The 18,460-nt window shown below is 40.0% G+C and overlaps 1 protein-coding gene across 3 annotated transcripts in view; it reads right to left on the minus strand.

Annotated features, from left to right (window-relative positions):
- CACNA2D1 (calcium voltage-gated channel auxiliary subunit alpha2delta 1) overlaps positions 1–18,460 on the minus strand; it is a 683,143-nt gene that overhangs the window by 45,825 nt on the left and 618,858 nt on the right. For 2 of the 3 annotated variants that reach the window (XM_073328631.1, XM_073328632.1), the window contains exons 19-24: positions 14,935–15,006; positions 13,860–13,931; positions 7,842–7,903; positions 5,117–5,193; positions 3,047–3,107; positions 1,104–1,201 (exon numbers count right to left, since the gene is read on the minus strand). In XM_073328631.1, coding sequence (XP_073184732.1) covers positions 1,104–1,201; positions 3,047–3,107; positions 5,117–5,193; positions 7,842–7,903; positions 13,860–13,931; positions 14,935–15,006 — 442 coding nt within the window. Of the gene's footprint in view, positions 1–1,103; positions 1,202–3,046; positions 3,108–3,768; positions 3,833–5,116; positions 5,194–7,841; positions 7,904–13,859; positions 13,932–14,934; positions 15,007–18,460 lie in introns of those variants that run through there. The other variant, XM_073328633.1, reaches the window with a different exon arrangement.

Genomic DNA, 18,460 nt, shown 5'->3' on the forward strand with positions numbered 1-18,460 from the left:
TGAGGCAAGAAAAAAACATAGTGGCGGTGCCAAGTAAACCCGAGGACTCCAGCTGCTGCCAGACCCATTCTGCCCCATCTTTCTGAGCAACTTTCCCTAGCAGAAGAAGATTTGCATTAGGGTGAGAATTGGAGAGATCATTCATGTCATGGGATGGTTTCTTGAGCTAGGATTAACAACTTGCCATCCTATGTCTTATCTATTTTACAGAAATACTGCATGTTCCATTTGTAAGCACCCTTTTTATGAACAAGTGTTGGAAATTAATTTAGTAATCACAAAAAATGGCCCTCTTAAATGTACAGTGAAAAGTCCTTTGCAGAGAAGCAGATGCACTGGTTCCAGTACCCAGACTTTAAAATTCAATGGAATCCATGCACACGAAGGGTAATTATAAAGCAACACTACAAAAGGAATACATCTTTGCAGTGAATAGGAATTGTTAGTATCTCTTTAAATAGTCGGTGAGCCCTTTAGTGGACCTCCCTGTCTTCTGCTGTAGAAGCCACCAGACCCTAACAATAATTGTGTCTTTACTCTCTATACAACATTCAGGATAGGAAGAATACACACAGACAAAGCTGGGTTCCAAGTAACCATGTTTACTAACGATAGCAAGCATAGAATGCTTAGCGTTCGCTAGCACACCGGCTCTGTTAGTTTCTGGTGTCTTCTGCAATAGAAGGCCCACTAGAGGGCTCACAAACTATTTGAAGGGATATGCTACAATCTTCAGAACAGATCTATCTGAAAGGCCTTTATACCCTTAGACCGGTGTTGAAACGGACTGTGGAAGTCAGTAAATATTAGATAGATCCATGAGGGAAGTTTGTAAGTTATTGAATACATTTTGCTTTCTATTATTTAGGGAGATTTCTTGATGGTCACAGCAATCTGCAAAACAATCTTACAAGCGCTCTCTTGGACATAAATAAAACCTCTGATAAGTTCAATGCTCTGGCCTGTATGTAATTCCATTAAGCAAATAAACACAGAAAAAATCTTAAAACACTGGCATAGTGAAAGCTATCGTCTTGCAGCAGTTTTCATATTTTTATATCTCCCTGTGAAAATAATTTTAGTGACTGGAATAGAATACTTACATGAAGGGCTGTTTGGGGTATTTCGATCAATAAACTCATTGAAATTTAAAAGAAATTCAGTGTTGTTGTCTGATACTTTTACATCATTACAGTATTCTCTGAAAAACAACAAAACATCAGCCTTGTTAGATGTGTTTCAGATGCGACTGGGGCCGATAAGAAGTGGCTCGCATTTCCTGGAAGCCAGGCAGAGCTTTGCAGGCCCTCAGATCAGTGCTAGTGTATTATAACAGACAATGGAACAGGATTCTGCAAAATTCCGTTGACCCTCTTTGCAGAATTCAATAGGAAGAGGCAAGTTTCCTAGCCATCTTCTAAAGTGCTTTAAGTGACCCAGCCAAGGGAGCAACCTAAATTATTGGTTAAGTAGAGGCAATCTTTAGCCAAAATATACTGGAAATCTTATTGTTTATATGACCTCTTAAGATTGGAGGTCCTTGACTGGAGATTGTACACTGTTAAAACTGAATTAGAGACTAACTACTCCCTCCCCCCAACAAAATCCACATGGGTAAAGTGGGTTTATTTATACAAATTTGGTATGACCACATACCTTGTGATATTCTCTGAAGCAGAGCCATAAGTAATATGCTAAAAATCAGTGTGCACTTCAAGGGGAAATATTAGCTAGCAACTGGGATTAAATGCATTAATTTCAAATTAAAATATGCACTAAATTTTCTATAGTAGAGTAAATGATAAAGAGAAGATAGGTGTTGAACAATTACCAGTGGTATAGGGAAGTAGCTCATTTTCAAAATACATTTTTATGCTATGCAAAGGGAAAAGTTGGGTCAAACATTTCTTTAGAAAGAACCCACCTTCCTGCCATTCACTTATTACACCATGGACTAAGAATAACTCAGGCAGAATTTAGACCCCAGTCCTACAGTCAGCAATTCAACGGGGCTCTGTGCCTGGTTCTGTGCCCACATAGATCAGTTGCAGGATCAAGTATCCTTTATCAATGCTACAATCCATTATCAATGCCTCCAACCCTCCAAGAAAATTAAATGCTTCTGATCGGTTTTAGATTGCTTTGAGTTTGGGGGTGGGGGAGGGGCACCAACAAAAAACCCACAACTACTTGCTTTACATGTGATTTCTTTCAGAATACATATATAGTGGGCTAAAAAATCTTGAGCTTTTTGAGCTAGAATGAGTTTGAATCATTCTAGACTGATTGTGTATAGATAATTTCTCCATTGTTTATCACCACTGTCATTTTAAGATACTCTTGCTTTAGTCAGTCTTTATATGTAGCATTTATACTAATATGTTTCAGTTGCACAAATGCAATGGACTAGGAAAGCACAATTCCTTGGGAAAACCCAGGAAACTAATGCCCTTACTGGATCAGATTCATCCCTGTTGTAACTCCACTGAAGTCCATGGAGTTACACACAATAATTGTTATTGTAGCTCTTATGGAAATACTCTTCATCCTTAAACCTCAAAAGAGATAAGTATTATTATACCGATTTTACAGGTGGGGAACCTGAGGTATGGATAGGTTAAACCAGCTTGTCAAATATCATCTGGACCCAGGAATAGAATTAAGAACTCCTGAGTCCCAACACTGTATTCACTAGACCACATTACCTTTCAATAAATAAATAAATGAGGCTTTGTCTGAGGTAGCTATTTTTTTAATTTTATCCTTCCAAATATTATAACACTGCCGAGTATGGAGTGCTCTATGATAAACTGTTAGATGAAGTAGCCTGAGGAGGTGTTATCCATATTCTTCCAATAAAAATGTTATCTAAACTTGGAAATCTGAGTTCAACCATTGCTCTTATACTTAACAATTTCCCCCAGCACATTTCTTGTGCAAAATTAAGTTTTATTGGGCAAGTCAATGCTTTATAAATGTAACTAACCTGATCAAGACTTCTTATTTACTGCTGTGTTTAATGCTTAGAACTGGGAAATTGACCAACCTTGGTGCTATAAAGGTATAGCCAGCTTCATCAAAGTGATCAATCTTTAGAGTTTCTGAATCTACAAAGATGAAGGTTGAATATCAGATAAATAAACAGGATTTTGTAAAACTACTTGGATAATTTCTGCATGCATCTGTGGATTTTAAAAAATGTGATCTACAAAGAACATTTTTCTAACTAATGTACTATACTATCATCAGTAGTCCACATTGTAGGAAGAAATGATCCGATTATTATACAGCAATACACCAAGCAATAACAGAACAACTGAAGCAAGTTAAGTCTGAGTCATTGTTTCATTATCATGACAATATGATAATCCAAAGTATATGTGACATATCCATTAGCTTTGCAATGTGATAATTCAAAATATCCAGGATATTTAGGATTGAGAACATCAAGAAAAACATTTATCTCTAATATTTTCATCAATAAAGTTATAAAGCATCACTTTTAGAATAAACCCCTTTCAATGTTATTGAAAAGAGTGGTCTTAAAAAAAGTAATGATATATCTGAGCATCAGCATGAATCAACAGGTGATAGGATCAGACATACAGGGATTAGAGATTAGCAACAAATTGAAATGTGCATGAAAACACAAAAGCATTTTAGAGATTCCCTCCGCCCCGGCTTTTGCTATGGTACCCAGTGGTCATGGGAGAAGTCCAGAAATGAAGAATACAAAGGAGAACATCCAGTAGGAATAGAAATATAAGTGGAAAATATCAACTGCAGTAAACAGAAGGAAATTGAGAAACAAGAATATACTTGCCCTCTTTGACTGTGAAAATCCATCAGAAAGAGAAAGCAGGGAAACAGAAAAAAACAGGGTAAAGCAAAAGGGGTCACAAACCAATATTTTATTCAACCACCCCTTGAATAAAAATATTGTGAGTAGATCATAGGTTCAATTTATGTACAGCTGTAGTCTGGGAAAAAGACAAACATCTTTGAAGACTGGAGTGTATGTCCTTGTCTATTATTTCTGAGGTAACCTCTATATACTGTGGCTATTTCAAGGGTCTATTTTGCAGGGTATATTGATACCGCTCCGACATCAGTAGATCTAGTCCATAAACAGAACCATTTTTTACACTCATTAAAACTTTAATCACTAGTCCCTATTTGATAAAGTTAAGAAATAAATCATACAAAATGACAACCATACAAATGGTTGGTAAAAGCTTATCATGTTGTTGTCTCCTACCCAGCATATGGTGATAGATGACATAGTTGTCAATTAAACCACTTCTAACCACGTCTTCTCTGAGCTAACAGGAGCTATGACTGACAAGGAGACTTGTAACAAGAGTGGAAAATGTTTTGTCCTTGTAAGTAAGTTTTTGCATACATATATTTCTAAATGCAAAAATGGAATTCATTCAGGTTTGGATTAACACTTGGATAAAGTTAAAAGGATATGATGGCTCATACTTCATTTACTGGCTCAACTATGGTCAAACAAAGTAAACAAAACTTTAATGCTGGAAATATATCATACATATTATTTCCAGTCAGTTTTCTAGAATCTGGAAGTGGCTTGAAATGAGTGCCATCCAAATAAGATTCTATAGACATCCACTGAAACTATTTACAAAGTGCAACATAAAAGCTTAACTATAAGCCAAAACTAAATAGCCCCTAATCTTACTTTATTTATAAGAGCAGCATGAGAAATTGCTATATACAGCACTGTAATTACTGCAAACTATGAAAAGACGCTTTAGCCTATATATTAATTTTTAACAGGTGGAATATTTAAATGTCAGCTAGCAGACCCTTAAAACAACACCAACAGAGGATACACAAAGCAATGATTCTATAGGTACATAGCAAAAGGGAAGGAGCTGTAAGTGAAGTTGGGGTACCTGCACATATTCTAGCTATGTAGAATATTTCTTGTACCTTGAATGTTTACAATGGGTTAGAATCATTGCTGTAGATTTTGGGTACATTATGATAACATTAGGGAACTCCACAAACTTTATGAATTTCAAAATTAAATTTTTAAAACGCCTGTGTGTCAGAAGTAGGTCAGAACCCAGAGAACCTTCCAAGTACTTACATCTGGCCTGAGTTATTGGTTCTTCTATTTTGGCTTTAATGTAGTAAAAGCTGTAGGATGGTAATACCAAGGCCAAACTGCAACAGAAATAACAAAGGCATAAACAAAGAAATAAAGACACATTTAGCTCACTGGAGAAAACTTAGAAGTTTTAAAGCAGTTTTCTCAAGTCAGCTTTGATGTGTCTTTGAAAACAATTAACAAGTTGGGGATGAAAATTATTGTGAGATGAGATGATTTGATTATTATATGCAGTCCCACACTGCCATAGTGCTAACTTTAGGCACCTCAGTGGGGTTGAAATTAACTACATGTAAAAGGAGCATGAAGTAAAGTGGGAGGTATTCCAGGATCTGCACCCATCATAAAATTCATAGGCTAGTCACAATTTTTATGGATATACCACTGAAAGTTCTGCTTAAAGAACAGCTGAAAAAAATCACAAATAATTCTGAACTGCTACGAAAAGAGTATGATAATGACCGAGTTCCCTTTTAGAATAAAACAGCTACTGATATTTAATGCAAAAACGTGTAGTACTTGAATTTACATTATCTCTAAGAGACAGAATATCTTCTTAAAGTAATGCAGTCACTTTTGGACAAAATAATTCTTTGAACTGTACTTTATAAGAGTGCCCTAAGATGTACAATATATTTCATAATGCACCTCCTTTGATTTCAATATTCATTGTTGTTTAGAAATGATTCTGTCTTTTGGTTTTGCCACTAAAAATCAATACATGCACCTGAGAACAGAATTTTTAAAAAAGGATGTTAAAGGCAACGGGTATAAATCCCCATCAGAGACGTATCTACTTCATCACACATCCCTAATGTTTGCACTCAATTTTCATTAACATAAAAGTGCATTTTACCACTGGTTTCTAATGGATGGCTGCAGAAATTAACATTAAAACAAGTTGTACAACTGGGCTATAAGCAAGATGACCTTTAATAATGCATTTGCCATTTAAACATCACAGAAGTGAGATTGCTGATTATTTAGTGATAGCCTTCTACCAATTCCCCTTGAGGGAAATCAGGAGAGGTTTACCTGTCATTAACAGTTATTGCTAACAGAAACTACTAATTAAAATCTATAATTTTATGTTTAATGGGACTGCTGCAATGTGAACCCAGGAGATTAACTGCTTTCTCTCAGCCTATGAAAAACAACTATGAGAGGAATTTGGTAAGAACTGAGAACTCATATAAATCAAATACACGTGTACTGCATACTAGATAGCATGATAGGATGAAAAATACCTTGCTTTCCTTCAGAAAATAAAAATGGGGGTAACAACAGAAAAACAAGGTTCTGAATTGCATAGATCAAGCCAGCTCTTTGTTTTAATTCACAACAACTAGGTTTAGGGGGTTGGTATTTTTTTTCTGTTTTGTAAAATATTTTGGTCACAGACTGTCATTCACTATATACTTGTACAGTGCCTACTACCCCAATTTGGTTGATGTCTCTAGGCAGCATAGTAATGCAAATATTCTTATTTTGGGTAAAACTCCTAATATTACATATTTTTGTTAAAATAAAATAATCCTTTCAATGTTGTTTCAAGTTTCACACTGTGCACTGACTGATTCTGCTTTGTGACAATTTGTTCAGTCCTGAAAGGTACGGAGTGCCCTAACTTGGATATTCAGAACTTCATAGAATTTGGGCCCAATGTTGGTAATCTTAAGAAATATTCAGCTTTTAAACTAAAGTATGATAACTTTCTTGGACCAACTGCAGCCCAAATACTTTAAGAAGTGGATGTCAAGATGTCGCATCCCTTCTAGTGTCACAGCGATGTGTAGCTATAGTGTCTCAAATCGTGCATTTCAGGACAATTGTGAGAGTGAGATACACCTTTTTCAAAAAGTGTTATTTTTCTCTGCTGTTATCTATGGCCCTATGATTTTATATAAAAAATAATGTAATTGTTATTTAACATTTGTATATGGCATCTTAAATGCAACTGCTCACTAGAGTGATAATGCCATAGTACTTGCCTGCCAAAATATGACACGGTAGTTTAGGTATGACACGACAAAACAAATAATGAATATAAGACTGAGAAGGAGGTTTACAAAAAATAAGGTTGCGATATTGCTTGTTTTGTAAAGGCATGAAACATTAGCTCTTCCTTTTTTATTTTATTTTTTAAATTTTACTTGCAAAGGCCAGTGTGGGAATGGAAATTATTGTTGGAGAGACTGCAAGAAAAGGTGGGATTAGAGGAGGATCTGAAGGAGAGGACCACAACCAAAGACACAATTACAAATCAAACACTACAATGATTTTAAGAGTCCTGCAGATTTTATGAGATCCCTGGAAAGATAAGGTCCACTTAAAATTGATACCATGAATCACACAATCTTCTTAGTAAGTATGTGGAAACTTTGCTAGTAGGTAAGTTGTTTAGAAAGCTCCACAAAAGATTGAAGGCTTGACTCTGTACACTTCCTTTAACAAAACAGTCATGGGCAATGGGAGTTTGTTTGTTTTTTTAAAAGGCCTGCAGGACTGGGCCTTATGCCATTAGGTGGTGAGCAGAGGGAAATCCTCAAGGAAGATGAACTGCACCAATGTTTGTCTCTCCATTCTTTTGGGCAGAGAGAGTCAGTTCCTAGTCTTTTTAGTGTTATATCTAATAAGAATAAAATTATTCATCAAAACAAACAAACCAACCAACACTTTCCATTAAAAGAAACAGATTAATTACCTGTAATCTGTGCCATTCACAGCAGTCCATGTATACGTTCTGTTTCCTTTGTCAATATATCTCTGGAAAGCAATTTTGATAAACAAGTATATCACTGCCCCTGGAGGCTCAGTAAATACTAGGTTTGGCTTTATTATTGAGGTGAAAGGAATGTAAAACTCAGTAACAAACAAGCTGTTGGAATTCTTTTGCTCCTTTCCTTAAAATGTGACCTGCTTTGCAATTGCATTTCTTCAACAATTTCCAGATTTAGAACAGATGTTACAGAGTCATCTGCATTCTTTAAATCTAATAAAGAATTTTAGAAGTGCTGTGTCAAGTATAGTGAGCCATAAATTTGGCCTGTCCATTTACCCTTTGTGTCTGTTTGTCAGATTACTTCTTTTTCTTGTTTATTGTTTATTTTAAATACAGGAAAGAGTCTTCCCCCATAGGAATGGCCCAGTGATCTTGTATCTAAACAAAAAAACTAGTGACAGCAGCAAAGCACTTATAAGCAACCCTATAATAACAAACCACTATGCCTGTACATACTTACATATACTAATGTCTGTGTCCGTGGGACATTATTTATCCCTGTATATACATTCTATGGCTCTGGTCTTACACCCACTTATGTATTTGCCCTTTAAAGTGAATAGGACAACTCATCTGTGTAAAGTTAAGCATGAGCATGAGCGCTTTCCTGAAGTATGAGATTAAAGTTAGCTTTTCAATTCACTTGCTTCTGGAATGAAAGATGGTACAACAGACAAGTTTAAAAGGTCCTCTGACTTCCCGTAGAAGATTTAATCATCATTAATGCACCCCACTGGAGCAGTTTTACTCATTTTTCCACATTAAAAATTATAAGTATATGCCAGCTGTAGCATATTGCTGCTTTATAGTCAGAGACAAAGATTTATGAGGATGTCTGCAATAAAATCTGTGCAGCTGCTACATCACAACATTACTAATACTGTTCAAATGTGCTACAGTAGATGTTATTTCTGTCCCTGTGCAAAAATAAAAACACAAAAATTAACATGATTATGAAAAAAATGTGTTTTTGGTTCTATTCTGACGTTTATAAATTGAATAACTCTCTTCTCTTGTTATTTTTCAGCACAGCAGGGCAGGTGTAAACAATCTAAGAGCTATTTTGCCACAAAGAAGATGCTTGGAATAATGTGCAATGCTTTGAGATATTTTTGACTTAAGACTTATAGATGGGTGAACTTATTCAGCACTGATCTTACCCATGTTTATTGACCTAGTACTATTGATTGTCACACTGCCCACCCACTAAAAAAAAGCAGTAAACGCACCTTATCTTTCTATTGCATTTGTGACTTCATGACAGATTAAGGACACAAGGAATTTTCCTATGCCAAAATGACTATGAGTATGTAAGATTCTCACCATGTCCCTTGGAGAATGGGTAATGGAAATCATTCATTACTGGGTCTCTAGCTGTTACCTGGCCAAGGTCAGTAGTACTTCCAAGTCACTGTCATATAAGGGCTGTTCAATGAGCTGTGTAGAATGAATTGGTCGTTTCAGTCTATTTTCTAGTGGAAAGTTGTCCAGATCATAAAAGTCACTATTATATACATTTGGCATCATGTGGGCTCCTTTGTTCAGGATATCAGCAGATAGCCAAGGATTAATTGGGCACGGAAACTGAACAACTTTCAACTACTTGAAGGGGGGTTCCAAAGAGGATGAAGCTAGGCTATTCTCAGTGGTGGCAGATGATAGAACAAGGAGCCATGGTCTCAAGTTGCAGTGGGGGAGGTCTAGGTTGGATATTAGGAAAAACTATTTCACTAGGAGGGAGGTGAAGCACTGGAATGGGCTACCTAGGGAGGTGGTAGAATTTCCATCCTTAGAGGTTTTTAAGGCCTGGCTTGACAAAGCCCTGGCTGGAATGATTTAGTTGGGGTTGGTCCTGCTATAAGCAGGAGGTTGGACCAGATGACCTCCTGAAGTCTCTTCCAACTCTAATGTTCTATGATTCCCCCTAGAAGTGAGCCATACAGGCTAGTATTCTGGCATATTGACAGAACAGTGTAGGAGAGTTTGCATTGCAGCTATGCACACTGCATATGTTCTGAAAATAAATAGAGGACTTCCATTTCCAGGGATATAAATCCAGTATATTATGAAATGTAGGGTGGGAAAGAACCTCATGAGGTTCTGCCGACTTGAATACATTTATCTTAAAATTCTTTAACTTGTTCTTTCCCTATTTTGGCTTGCATTCCTTCCCCCTTGTTGCTAATATTATTTGTCTTAAGTATCTGTTCACAATTTATCTTTTTAGTAAAGATTGAAACTAAACAGACATTGCAAAAAGAAAAGGAGTACTTGTGGCACCTTAGAGACTAACCAATTTATTTGAGCATGAGCTTTTGTGAGCTACAGCTCACTTCATTGGATGCATACCGTGGAATGCATCCGATGAAGTGAGCTGTAGCTCACGAAAGCTCATGCTCAAATAAATTGGTAAGTCTCTAAGGTGCCACAAGTACTCCTTTTCTTTTTGCAAAGACAGACTAACACGGCTGTTACTCTGAAACCTGTCATTAAACAGACATTAAACACCTCAGCCTTCTTGATGTCATCCACTATTAGCTCTCCTTCTCCACTAAGTAGAAGTCATGCACTTTCCTTCACCTTTCTCTTGCTCCTTGTTTTTAAAGGATGTATATATATATATATATATATTTAAAGAATGTCTTTGTATTGTCTTTTATGTCCCTTGCTAGGTGTAATTAATTTTGTGCCTTAGCCTTTCTGGGTACCTCTACACTGGAATAAAAGACCCATGACACAGCCGCAGCTGGGCCAGATCAGTGGGCTCGAGCTGTGGGGCTAAAAATTGCTGTAGAGACATTCAGGCTCAGACTGAAGCCTGGGTTGTGGGACCTTCCACACTAACGGGGTCCCAGAGTTCAGGATCCAGTCTGAATACAAACATCTACACAGTAATTTTACAGCCCCACAACACAAGTCAGCTGACCCAGACCACCGCGGGTGTTTAATTGTTGTGTAGATGTACCTTCCGATTTTGTCCCTACATGCTTGTGCTATTCTTTCATCCAGGTTTCCATTTTTTGTAGGGTTTCTTTTTGATTTTAAGTTCATTAAAGAGCTCCTGATGGATCAAATCAGATTAGAACAGAGTTCTGCACTCTGCCAGGACTCTCACATGTTGTGGGATAGACAATGGGTACCTCAGACATTAATGGAGGGGGGATTTTATTATTATAGTTGCCATGGATATGTGTGCAGGTAAAAGAGAACTTGGAAATATAAGACACATATGCTTAATGTTAAAGAAAAGTCTGGATTGTGCATAACATTCGAGATATTGTTGAAGATTAATTCATCATGTGTAAACATGACTCTCTTATCATGCCAAAGTAATAGAAGGAGTAAGTGCTGGTCCTACAAGGGAGACTGATTTAAATACAGGTCCTCAGGTTTTTCAGGTTTTCAAGAATTTACGGAAGGAAAACACAACATGCCCATTTGCATCATTTTCTGTCTTTCCCTCATTTTATAAAATGGTCATCCTCATGAAAAAGTCTTGCAGCTGCTCATATTGCATTATTATTGCAGATTCCCCTTCCTTAGAAGTATTTAAGGTCAGGCTTGACAAAGCCCTGGCTGGGATGATTTAGTTGGGATTGGTCCTGCTCTGGGCAGGGGGGACCTCCAGAGGTCCCTTCCAACCCTGATATTCTATGATTCTATGATTCTTTTATTAAAAATAAAATAATCTAAATGCGATGAGAGTGAGAATGCTATGATTAACAACATAATTTTATAGTGACATACATACTTCACAGGCAAATGAAATAAATGGGACCTACCTCTGACCTCACACCAGTTTAATTAGTGTTGTGAGGTGTCTAGTTTTCTACCAGAATTCCACAGTCGAAAAGGGACACTGGCCGCTCCGGTCAGCACTGCTTATTGGGCTGTTAAAAGTCTGGTCGGCATTGCAGTGGGGCTAAGCCTGGCAGACTCCCTGCGTACCCTGGCTCCGTGTGGCTCCCGGAAGCGGCGGCATGTCCCTGTGGTTCCTGAGCGCACGGGCAGCCCGGAAGGCTCCACACACTGCCCCCAGCCCGAGCCTTGGCTCCGCAGCTCCCATTGGCCAGGAACCGTGGGCAATGGGAGCTGCGAGTGTGGCCTGTGGGCTTGGGCAGCACATAGATCCGCCTGGCCCCGCCTCCACCTAGGGGCCGCAGGGCATGCCAGCTGCTTCCGGGAGTCACCTAAGGTAAGTGCTGCCTGGAACCCACACCCAAACACCCTTCTATGCCCCAACCCTCTGCCCCAGCCCTGAGCCCCCTCCTGCACACTAACTCTCTCCCAGAGCCCACACCCCGTCCTGCACTCCGAACCCCTCGGTCCCACCCTCCAGCCGTGAACATCCCTCTGCACCGCAAAACCCTCATCCCCGGCCCCATCCCAGAGCTCACACCCCTAGCTGGCGCCATCACCCTTCCTGCACCCAAACCCCCTGCCCCATCCCAGAACCTGCTCCCACACTCTGAACCCCCCACTTCTGTCCCCACCCCAGAGCCTGTACCCCGAGCCAGTGCCCTCACCCCCTTCCACAACCCAACCCCTTGCCCCAGCCCGGTGAAAATGAGCGAGTGAGTGAGGGTGGGGGGAGAATGAGGGGGGATGCAGTGAGCAGGGGTGGGGCTTTAGAGAAGGGGCAGGGCAGAGGCAGGGAAAGGGTGTTTAGTTTTCTGCAATCAGAAAGCTGGGAAGCGTAAGTTTAACTCAATTGACTTCAGTGGGGTCACTCCGGCATTACACCAATGTAAGAGTAGGCTCAGGCCCAAATTCTCTTACCCATTTCAGTACAGACACAACGCAAGAGTTGGAGGCAGTCAAAATGTAGGCTGTTGGTGGGGGAAGGGCAACAAGCGTTACAGCACAAGGGATGCTGCAATCCGTGATGCATACATATGAACAATTCCATTTGCTACTTTATGGTTTGTTTATATTTATAAGTATACATTATGATTTATGTCCTTTTTTGTTTTTTTTTAAAGATATATATTTCCTATGCAATTTTTACATCTCCCCTCACCTCTGAGGCCACAATAGGTCGATTCAAGCCTCTTCAAGCTGCTCCTACTCTTTACAATACAACCCCAAAGAGCTGTTGTGGCAGGTCGGAATCAACAAAGTGCCGCCCAATCTGGTTGTCACTCCTCCCCTTGATATACACCCTGCCCCGGTGCCTTAAGGGATGTGGCACAGACATATGGCAGACCTACACCATCTATGGATTCCCCTATTACTGAGGGTTGCCAGCTCATTCAGCTTTAAAGCAGCTTTGTGTTACTGCAAAAGCTTGTTAGGGTTGAGGACCAAACTTTCTAGGTCTAACTTCTTCGGAAAATAAAATTTAACAACCAAGACAGGATGTTTAGAAACCCACTTTATCCCATAAGCACACTAAGATACAAAGTAAAATTTAATCTATACTATCACTGTAACTGTTTGGAAGATTCCTTTGCTTACTGTAATGAATCCTAATCTAGGAACTGTAAATTGTATAATCATTCCCCCCCCCCCCCCGCCACGTTCTTCATATCAAACCAGAATATAATGCCTTACAAAGCAACACATTCCTATACCATTTAAGACTTTTGTTAAGGGATTCATGTAAAGAATTATGACAATGCTCTGCTAAATCCTTGACAACAGAATTCAGGGTCTTATTAACACTTGTATGATTATGAAGCACCAAAGAAAGAGAGAAACAAAACACCCTTGTTCTTAAGAAATGTGTGCTTTCCCTTAGTACAAGCCAGGAAGGTTGGCAACTTTGGGGAGGGGGGGAAGGAAAATATTTGTACAGGAATAATCCAGGAGGCTATTATAGAACACTGGAAAAGTAGAATGTTAGCTTTTAAATATAAAAGACAGGACAAAATAGAGTTTCTTGTCATCATTTTGCAGTGTTCTGTTCTGAAAGTAGGACAGCCTGTGTTCCAGTCTTACCTCATCTTGAGACTTGACCAATGTTTTAAATGTTCTTTCCCCACTTTCTCCATCTATCATTTTTTTCCGAATCTATATACAAGAAGGTGAAGAAAAAACAAAACCAGAAAAAAACAAACAAAAAAATAAAAAAGCAAGAAGGAGGTAGGGGGAAGAGACAAAAGGAAAATCAAAATCTAGGCATGACATACAACATGATTAATGTTTTCCAAGATCTTTTGCATCTTATGAGCAATCCTATCATATTGACACATTTGAAAATAACAGCCCGTACACGCCTACTTATCGTACCCCTACGAAAGAGAGCCCAACCCTGTAATTGATACTTTTGTGGAGCAATCTTATTGACACTAGTAAGACTCCTCATGATGGTAAGGACTCTACTTGTATGAGTAACGGTTGCATGACTAAGCTCAGTGAGCCATGAGTATTAATTCCTGCACTCTTTGCAAACCCAGAACTCCCAGTGAAGTCAATGGGGATTTTCGGTGCAGAACTAATGCAGATTGCCTAATAACTGTAGTTATTCTCATGATAGCTAATTGAAAGTCAGCTGTAGTGTGTCTTAAAATGGATATGTACAAACTTTTTTGTTTCAGTCTGTGTGGATTAACCCTCCCCAAGTTTTACTTTGAGTTTTGGGTTCAATGCAGTACTCAATTGGAACCACCAACTTTCAGCTGGCATTATACTGAAACCTGAATTGCACTGTTTTGAATGGTTCTACCATTCATGATGGCACTTCCCATTATATAGAGAGAATAATGGGGAATCTTAATCTTAAAACTATAATCTTTCAAATGACAGGGTTTTTTTAAATGTGCCAGGTGTATAAGAGAAGAAAATACATAGATTCAAAATAAATTTCAGAAACCGTTCACTAAACCTGCATTTCTCTTCAGACAAAAATCACACTTTGTCAGAGCAATGAAAATCTGAAGTCCTCTGTCATTTAGAAGAACAAGAGGTTAAGGAAATTGGAGGAATCTGCACCAGTTATTATATTTCAGCTATTACCCAGAACAGTGAAAAATATATATATCAAAGCAGGCACTACATTACTGGTGCATCTTACCTCAACTTTAATATCGTTTTCTAGCTCAGCATCCAGAAAATCCAGTGTAACAGGCTCCTGAGATTTAGGGTTCTGAAGCAGAAGATATTAAACAAATCAAATAACAAAGATCTCTCACTTGATGTTATGAATAGGTTACTGAAATCATTCAAACCCTCCCTGAGATCAAAAAAGGCTGTTTAAATAGGATTACTTACCATTCTATCTTTTAATCAGATATAGCATAGTGGATTGCTAGCAGTGCTAGTTCACTTAAAACGGATTTTAAAAAGAGAGAGGTAATCAGGTGAGTGATAATTGGATTAACTCTAAAAACTAGTGCTTGCCTATGGTCCGGTCATACACAGTGTTAATGGCTGAAGGCTGCTTCCTCTGCTGTTGGTTAGTCACAAATTGTAAGCATGATAACGGGGTGACCTGTCAGGAAGGAGTCATTCCTTAACTTTCCTACCACCAAAAAGAAAGGGGAGACAAGCAGTGAGAAAATTTTCTGGGCGACTAGTAATATCAACACCTGCACTCTTCTACAGAAGACTAGTGGCAATGGCATGAATCCGTTGTGGGTGGAGATGAAAGGGAGAGCAAGTACAAGACAAAGGAATGTCAAAGGGATAAGATCCAATGAAAAGAATCTCTTATGGAAACGTGTTCATGGAACATATAGTTGCCTCAAACAAAAAGTCTGATATTATTTGTAATAAATGAAGCTTTGATAAAGCAAGGCAGTTAGGACATGTAAAACTTTAATCACACAATCAGTCCTACTGACTTCAATGTACTTCAGTACCTTGCTGAATCAGGATCTAAACAAGCAAAGAACTAAAACGGAAATTGTTGTGACCTGCAGAAACATGTCTTCCATATCTCACGTTCTGTATACCAGTGTTTTTCAAAGTTTGGGTCGTGACCCAGTACTGGGTCGCAGCATATAAAGCACTGGGTCACCTTGCTCAGCGACCCAGCGGCTCTGGACAGCACTGGCGACTGGGACGTTAAAAGTCCCACTGGCAGTGCTGCCTGGCCAATGGGACCTGTGTGTATGTGTGTGAGTGTGTGTGTGTGTGTGCCTGTGGGCGAGAGCTGCGCCGAGCTGCTTGTGCACTTCCGCCTAGGAGCTGGACCTGCTGCTGGCCGCTGCCAGGGCACAGCATGGTCTGCGGTGCCAGGACAGACGGGAAGCCTGCCTCTGCACCCTGGCTGCGCCGCTGACTGGGAGCTGCTAGAGGTAAGTCCATGCCCCAGCTCTGCACCCCAATCCCCTGCCCCGGCCCTGAGCCCCCCCAAAACACAAAGCCCCCTCCTGCACCCCAAACCCCTCATCCCTGGCCCCACCCCAGAGCCTGCACCCCCAACCCAGAGCCGTGACCCCCTCCCACACCCCAACCCCCAGACCCAACCCTGAGCGCCCCCAAACCCAGAGCCCCTCATTCCCAGCCCCACCCTCCAGCCCTCACCCCCGCACACCAACCCTCTGCCCCAGCCCTGAGCCCCCCCCACACACCAAACCCCTCATCCCCAGCTCCGTTGGGTCGCGGGCATCAAGAATTTTCTTCAACTGAGTCCCCAGAAAAAAGTTTCAAAACCACTGCTGTATTCTACTTTAATAGTGGTGCATAAGTGTCCTTTAAACAGAAGGTCACTGCGTTGTACTGAAACCCTTTGCTTCAGCAGCACTTAGCGAATTTTCCACTGGATTTTTTTTTTTAAACACAGAATTGACACAATAAAGGGAATTGCTAAAGGGAGTTGTGAGTGCAGAGTGGATTCTGACAGAAAATCAGTCACGCTGCAGCCAATGTGCTTCACATATGTGATTCACAGATCACAAAGGTGACTTCATTCTAACTGAGGTTCAAGATCTTCTTTTTCCGCCTCATAATCTTGAATGCATTTATCCTCAAGACACCCCTCTGAGGTAGGGAAGTACTATTATCCCCATTCCACAGATGGAAACTGAGGCATAGAGAGGTCAAGTAACTTTCCAAAGAGGAAGTCTTTGGAAAAATAGAGAATTAAAACCAGGTTTCTCAAGTCCCAGGCTACTATCCTAGCCACTGGACCATCCTTGATGCACATGTGTGAAGTTAAGTGTGACTATATATGTTTGCTGGATTAAGGCTCTATGTAGGATTGTTACTGTACCAAGTGGTTCAGTGGGCACGGGGGGCATTGGCTGAACAAATCACAAGCCCTTAACAGCTATAATTTTACAACCATCTGTTCCTAACTATCCCTAGTCCTGGAGTAAAAGCTCCCAGCAAAATCCTGGTTACTCAAAAGTTATGTAAGGCACACATGTAGTTTAGGCTTTTAAGTAAAAGGATTATGGGGTATATTTTTTAAACCCTGCAAACATGATACTATGGATTGATTTAGTACAGAAGAGGAACCAGGTCACCAATGTATTTTGTTTTTATTCGCTGGAAGAAAATGTGCTTTGTGTAAATGGGACATTACCTATAAAATGGGACTTCAAGGCCCAGCTTAGCTCAGTGGTTTGAGCATTGGCCTGCTAAACCCAGAGTTGTGAGTTTAATTCTTGAGGGGGCCATTTAGGGATCTGGGGCAAAAATTGGGGATTGGTCCTGCTTTGAGCAGGGGGTTGGACTAGATGATCTCCTGAGGTCCCTTCCAACCCTGAGATTCGATGACATCATTCCTTGTGATGTAATTAGCTAAGCAAAATTTATTATTGCTTGGTATATGCTAAGCTCTAATTTATTAGGGAGATAAATCAAAGGGACAGAGGCATCTTCTTCCAGGTGCCATAGGATCAACCGTGCTAATTTATTTTTATAATAAGTCTAAAATGTCTTCTTTCAAAGCAGCAAAGAGTCCTGTGGCACCTTATAGACTAACAGACGTATTGGAGCATAAGCTTTTGTGGGTGAATACCTACTTCGTCGGATGCATGGAGTGGAAATTTCCAGAGGCAGGTATAAATATGCGAGCAAGAATCAGGCTAGGGATAACAAGGTTAGTTCAATCAGGGAGGATGAGGCCCTCTTCTAGCAGCTGAGGTGTGAACACCAAGGGAGGAGAAACTGCTTTTGAGAATGCTTGGTGAAGATCTTGTAGGTGTTGGACTCTCTCTGAGGGGTTGGAGCAAACGTGGTTGTACCTCAGCGCTTGGATGTATACAATGGATTGTGTGATGTGTCCAGTATGGAAGCTGGAGGCGTGAAGGTAGGCATAGTGGTCGATGGGTTTTCGGTATAGGGTGGTGTTAACATGACCGTCACTTATTTGCACTGTGGTGACTAGGAAGTGGACCTGCCATGTAGATTGGTCCACGCTGAGGTTGATAGTGGGGTGGAAGCTATTGAAATCATGGTGGAATTCTTCCAGGGTTTCCTTCCTATGGGTCCAGATGATGAAGACGTTATCAATGTAGCGTAGGCAGAGAAGGAGTGTGATTGGCGAGAGCTGAGGAAGCGTTGTTCCAGGTCAGCCATAAAAATGTTGGCATATTGTGGGGCCATGCGGGTGCCCATAGCGATGCCACTGGTCTGGAGGTCTATATTGT

The sequence above is a fragment of the Lepidochelys kempii genome, chromosome 1 (assembly GCF_965140265.1).
Source record: "Lepidochelys kempii isolate rLepKem1 chromosome 1, rLepKem1.hap2, whole genome shotgun sequence".
In the NCBI taxonomy this organism is placed as follows: Eukaryota; Metazoa; Chordata; order Testudines; family Cheloniidae; genus Lepidochelys; species Lepidochelys kempii.